The 6,321-nt window shown below is 33.2% G+C and overlaps 1 protein-coding gene across 1 annotated transcript; it reads right to left on the bottom strand.

Annotated features, from left to right (window-relative positions):
* Nucleotides 1–1,259: 1,259 nt before the first annotated feature.
* On the bottom strand, nt 1,260–5,305 carry LOC110022001 (acyl-coenzyme A oxidase 3, peroxisomal-like). Its single transcript, XM_020720759.1, has 13 exons — nt 4,711–5,305; nt 4,243–4,360; nt 4,047–4,154; nt 3,778–3,950; nt 3,593–3,692; nt 3,375–3,449; nt 3,122–3,252; nt 2,724–2,859; nt 2,529–2,648; nt 2,311–2,457; nt 2,135–2,239; nt 1,776–1,874; nt 1,260–1,694 (listed from the first exon to the last, which is right to left on the bottom strand). The coding sequence occupies exons 1-13, from the start codon at nt 5,202–5,204 to the stop codon at nt 1,440–1,442; spliced, it is 2,061 nt and encodes a 686-aa protein (XP_020576418.1). The 5' UTR covers nt 5,205–5,305; the 3' UTR covers nt 1,260–1,439.
* Nucleotides 5,306–6,321: the final 1,016 nt, after the last annotated feature.

Raw genomic sequence — 6,321 nt, 5'->3', positions numbered from 1 at the left:
GAATAAATAACTCTCCGCCAGACAAACGAAGGAGGTGGTCGAAGATTAAGGTTAAGCAATAGATGAGCTTGGTCAAGAGGCATACTTTTATTTTGAGGCATACTCGTCTCAACTTGGCATTTATTTTAGCTCCAATAAAGTAAACTAGTGTTTGAATGTATATTTGCATAGTTTGAGCGAGCATCCTCATATCTTGTTGTGTATCTACTTTTCTTTATGAGATTCGTGTTTTCATGATCCTGTCATGCAAATATATTATATTTATTTTATTTTAACTTATATAAAAATTATTTATTTGTTTTTATTTATGATGCATTTGATAAAAGAATTGGCCTAAAGCCTTGAAAAATAAAGCCTCTTAATACTTAACCATTGTACATACATTCATAGACACACTGCAATAAAATAATATAAGTGTAATTATAAGTTAGCATTAAAGAACTAATTAAAAGATGATTGTTTGTATAAAATTAGGCGTTTGATCAAACCAAATAAGAGAAATTTGAAAAATAATTAGAATGAAATAAAAAATACACTTGACAAAGGCAAAAAAAGGATAAGGTAGCAGGCCAAGATTACCAAGAGCAATTATAAATTTTGAGGTGTGCAAATAAAACCAACATTTCATAACTTGGCTTGATTAAAGCTCATTTATGAACTCTTAAGTAGCCAAATGAGCTTGAACGCTTTGCAAAATAAACAAACTTAAATAGCGTGTTGTTCGATTCATTCAAGTTCATGAAAAGTATCTTTTAAAGCTCATGAACAAAATCGGTAAGAAGCTTAATTAAAATTCTATCAAAACTCGTTATAATTTAAACATTTATTTTTAAGCTCAACAAACTTTGTTTCATACATGTGTTTATTTTTCTGAACAAGCAACTCGTACAAAGCTTTAAGGATCGATTATGGCTTGTTTATTTTAGTAAACAAGCTACACTAATAAGCTAAATAATCACTATATGAACTGAGCCTAAAGAGAACTCGAGCCAAGTTCGAACAGGATATTGATAAACAAGCCTGAATTCAAGCACATTCCTAACAGCTTGAATCTACTGCTGAGGTAGCCCACATTGCACAATGAAGTGCTTCAAATATAATCCTTTCCAAAACGATGGCAAACAATTACAAATATTAACACCACCTTGTTATGTGACCATCATATCAAACTAATATAAATTAGCAGGAAGAAAACAACTTCATCATCTTCACCAACGAATTTCTTGCATGTTTCTCATTTTCAATAATTAGAGAACATGGAACCAAATATAAAAATGTTTTTTATTTGCAGAACTAGAGAAATCCCATACATATCACACTTAACTGGTAAGTTATTCATATTGAAACAAATGGAATAAGATTCCACTCACAGTAATATGACTAAAATCATTTTTAACATAAAGACATTATATATTAAACGTCTAAGCTCCATAGTATAATCAAGAAGAATCCTTTAATGAAGCCCAGGAATTTGCCTCAATCCAGTTGAAAGCTATTGGGCTAAGGAAAGAATCAGGGATGCCAAAAGAATTAACCACAGCCAGGGCATGAGGCCTTAGGTCGCTACACAGCTTCATCACCTCTTTCCTCACAGCAGCAGCATTGCCGAGTGATAAGTACCCATATCGAAGAAATGATGCATCCTCTTCAATACATATCAAAGCATACATGGATCTTAATAGCTCCAACACATCCTGGTAGAGTTTTAAGTTATCAGCTACAATGTTTCCATAAAAACATTTCACTGCATTCTCTATACAACAATCTATTTTTACCTTCAATGGACCCGTGGCAGATTTCGCTTTTTCAACAAAGAATTGCAGTACAGTTCGTTCGGTAAAGGCCCTTGCCAAATCTTCGGCAAGTTGATAGCTCTAACATTTTAGGAAAAGCATGATAAGGATTACTGCGTTGAATAATATAACCTTAAATATGAAAGAAGCGGAAAAGTGCAGACATAGTCCTGTAACTCTTCGCAGAGATTCATTTTAGTCTCAGAGTAAATATAAGTGTCAATTTAGTCCTCAAAGTTTGGGGACTAATTTGACACTTGTGCAAACTCTAAGACTAAACTAACCCCACGTAAATAGTATTTTGGCCTTATAGAAGAACAGTAAATGAGAATAATCTTTACCAGAAGGACTGCACTTTCTCTACTTTCTCCTTGATGTTGATATTGGTAGACTTCGGCAGCATAGCGTTTCAGCAGATCTCTCTCTCGTAAACAGAAAACATCATTCTGGAAGAGAGGGAATCAGTTGTATGAAAAGAAAAATGGTACATAGTTGGGAAATTAAATCAACATATTACCTGGAATTCAATGCTCCTAAGTGCATGGTTAGTCAGATTAGCTGGAATAACTGGGGAAGGACCATTCATGTGCTCCAAACCCAACCCTTTAAATGGCTGTTTCTTCTTTTGAGCTGATAAATATTCTGATAGTAGTGCTTTGCTAACCTGATTACATAAATATTTTATTGATGATGGAAAATTGAAAGTATGATATAGTAATATTATATTCACAGTACCTGCTGCATGAGCACATTGTTGTCTCCCTCAAAAGTCGACTGCACATCGAATTCACCTTTTAGTATCCCGATACGGTTTTCTGTCTTTAAGCCTTGTCCACCAGAGGCTTCACGACACTCCTGATATTACAGAATCTAAAATTTCAAAATAAAACTCCAAAAACACATGAAGATATGTCTTAAGGTTTCACTTGCCTGAAGTGTCTTCATGTTTTGCCGGGTAAATGCTGCCTTGAAAGCACTGGAATATACATGAATTATCTTATTTGTATCGGGAGATTTATTTACATATATCTCCTTCAGGTAATTGGCAGCAATGCTCATTGCACATCTGCAGGACCAGTTAAAGCTCTTGAAGAAATGAAAATAATATATAATATGCTATTAAAGAGAGAGAGAGATCAAATTTATATGATTTTCAGAAGATTGATGACACAAAATGCTATGTTGCATTGAAGAAATGAAAATAATATATAATATGCTATTAATGATGGCAAATAAAACCATTAAAGAAAGAGAGATCAAATTTATATGACTTTCAGAAGATTGATGACACAAAATGCTATGTTGCAAAGAATAAAACTGATGTTTACGTCTTCGCAATGAGTGGCAGAAGGCGCCGCTGATAACTAGGATAATCCAGAAGTAAAGTCTCAGGCTCGTTTGGTGAAACAGAAAATGCTCGTCTAGTGAGAGAATATCTCACAACAATTGCTAAAGCCATCTGAAAGAAAGGAAAAATAAAATAAAAAGATATAAATATGTATATAATATCAGCATTATTCTGCAAACTATGGTGCATAAAAGCAAACACATTTTCTGTCAAAAATAGAAAATATAACAGACCTTTGATACATAAGCAGCATTGGCAGCGATGGTGACACGACCAGATGTCAATGGGGCCAACAACGCTGCAAATCTCTGGTTTTGACAAAGTTAATTATAATACAAAAGAGTAGTAGAAGCTTTTTGGACTTCAGCACCAGGCAACATACAAAATTTTAAAAAATAAAGCTGTTCTGATGATTTATCAACAAAAACTAAAAGTTATTAAGCATCATTACCTGGTCAGGGTCTTTTATCGCGCTTACATACTGTCCATTCGGTAGCACATCAGCAACGGCGTTCAGCAAGTTCTCCCGAGGAACTCGAAGATTGTCAAACCTAGTTAAACAAAACTTCTCAGATGATTTTACAAAAAATATTTGAAGGAGCACACAATATCAAAAAAGTTTTTCTAAAATTCTACCATATTCGTCCATTATCAACTCCATTCAAACCAATCTTATGGCCACAATCAGCAGTGCGGATATTCGGCATTATATTTCCATTTTCATCTCTGATCTGACCTATAAAAGCATGGACACCTTGACTGGTACCATTAATATGGAGCTGAGAAAAGATTATTGCGTGTGTAGCATGCTGAAAAAAGCATTGGAAGATTCATAAGCCTTATGCTTCTAAAAAAACACAAAGGCAAAAATTCAAAAAAAAAAAAAAAAAAAATTTCTTTTCAACCATAGCAGCACCACCAATCCAATACTTCTGAGCTGATTCACAAGGAGTATTAATGATGAATTCTTGTGTGATTGTGTCATAGGTTGCCATTGTCTCAATTCCTCGTACCTGGAGGCAGCCAGGAACAACAACTGTTTAGATATCTCTTAGAACAAAGTTATAACAAGTAATAAAATTAAAATAGAGCTTCACTTACATTGCTTCCATGCCCCAACTCAGTCATGGCAAAACAACCCTTGATAAGATAATTTTCAGTATCCTTCAAATACTTGTCATGATGATGTTTAGTGCCAAAAAATTGTATTGCCCCACCCCTGTCGACAATTAAAATTTCTATACGTTCAGCAACATGTATATGTGCCTGTTTTGAATTCAGAATCTGCAGAAAGTGCAGTAAAACGATCCGAAGTTTTGCCGCACAAAACAACTACAAGCTTGAATTTCTGGACGGAAAGGCATGAATTCAAAAAAGCCCTAGAAACTATATGTTCCCACCGAAACTCAGCAGAGAATATAAACATATAAAACCTTTCTAACTTAACATAAATCTACAGATTGTAAGAAAGAAATGAAAACAAAAGTGGGAATATCCTATGCAAATCATGATAGATTTGCAAAGTAATCTTAAATTATTCTTCCCCAATTTTTTATTAAGAGGACTCACCACAGAAAGAAATGAACGCCAAGCTTAACAGACAGCGAATGATCGTATAATCCCAGGCACTCCTGCAAGGCAAACTTCCTCATCTCCAAATCCGCCCCCGAACCAGTCAGCCATCCATTGAACACCCCGTGCTGGAGAAGAAACTGGATCCTGCTCATCGTAATCTCTCTCTGCTGCTCCATCGATTGGTTGTAATCCGGCGCTACGAACACCTGATTTCCGCCCCGCCGTCGGGGGCAGAACAGCGAGCTCTCTTCCATGAGTCGAAAAACCCAGTCCCTCGCCTCCACATCGTGGCCGTCTAAGAGCCGCCGCAACTCCCTGGCGTCCAAACTCACATTTTCGGAGCTCTCCGGCGGTGAATAGCTGATACAAGGAGAGAGCTCGAGCGGTGGGAAACCTTTCGCCGGATTCTGGCCGAGATGGCGGATGATGACGGCGGCGCGACGTGAGAAACGGTCGGAAGAAGAAGAGGAGGAGGCTGAGAGATCCATCGCGGAACAGATGGGCCAAATGTGAAGTCTTGCGTTGAGGAAGAAGAAGAGGAGAACAGCAGCGAGACTTGTAGAGGTTGTTGGAAGGAAGAAGAAGAAATAAAGATTTTAAGCAAACTAATTATTACATATTATTAATTATTTGTGTTAGATATTTAAATATGAATTTAAAATTTTTAATTATATTTGATTTTATTTTTTTCTTTATTGAATTGAATCATTTTATATAACTTTTTTATTCATGCTGCTAAGACTTTAAATTTTTGGATAAATTTGCTAAAATTTAAATTTGAATGATTTTTAATTTTATTTTAAAAATTCATAGTTTATAAAATATTTTTAATTTATTTAATTAATTTCATTTTATTGTTTTAGTTTTAAAAATAAATATATTTGCTTAGAAAATTTTGGTGGATACTAATATTTTAACTTTATATTTATATTATAATATTTTTGTCTTAGAATTTAGACATAAAAATGTATATTTATTTATTTTAAATAATAATAATACTTTCAATATAATATAATAAATTTAGGCAATATGCATGCAAAATTAAAGTTTAAATATTAGATTTATAAAAATATAGTATGCATGCAAAATTAAAGTTTAAATATTAGATTTATAAAAATATAAGAATTGTGTAATATATAAGTAAATGTTTTTAATTTGGGAAATTTACATGCATACCTAACACCTAAATTTTAATTTTAACAGATGAAAATTCCAATCCAATTTTCTTTTATATTTTTCATTTTATTTTTAATTAATATATATGGGTGTAATCGAACCGAACACAAACACGAGTTTGAAACTTAGTTTGTTTGAAATAAGCTCGTGTTCGAAATTGTTCGTGAAGTCAGTGTTCGTGTTCGTTTCTTAACAAACGAGCCGAACACAAGCATAACACAAGCTGTTCGCGAACGACGAACCAGTTTAACATCTCTAATATTAATATATATAGATAATATATTATATTAATTATATAACTTATATTATATAAATATATAATATCTGTATTACTATATTACTAATATAGTATATTAATATATTATTATTATTAATTTATTATATATTATAATTTATAAAATTTAATTTTTTAAAATATCATAAATTTTT

This window comes from Phalaenopsis equestris, unplaced genomic scaffold (genome assembly GCF_001263595.1).
Source record: "Phalaenopsis equestris unplaced genomic scaffold, ASM126359v1 Scaffold000160, whole genome shotgun sequence".
In the NCBI taxonomy this organism is placed as follows: domain Eukaryota; kingdom Viridiplantae; phylum Streptophyta; class Magnoliopsida; order Asparagales; family Orchidaceae; genus Phalaenopsis; species Phalaenopsis equestris.
Note: the sequence above shows the minus strand (reverse complement) of the source record. Positions and strands in the feature narration are given on the sequence as shown.

Excerpts from the sequence above, each read along its gene's own strand:
- LOC110022001 (XM_020720759.1), bottom strand. The coding sequence starts at position 5,204 with ATGGATCTCTCAGCCTCCTCCTCTTCTTCTTCCGACCGTTTCTCACGT. Across the intron at positions 3,951-4,046 it reads GGATTGGTGGTGCTGCTATG|CATGCTACACACGCAATAAT; the intron begins GTTGAAAAGAAA and ends TGCTTTTTTCAG. Across the intron at positions 1,875-2,134 it reads GAGAAAGTGCAGTCCTTCTG|AGCTATCAACTTGCCGAAGA; the intron begins GTAAAGATTATT and ends CTAAAATGTTAG.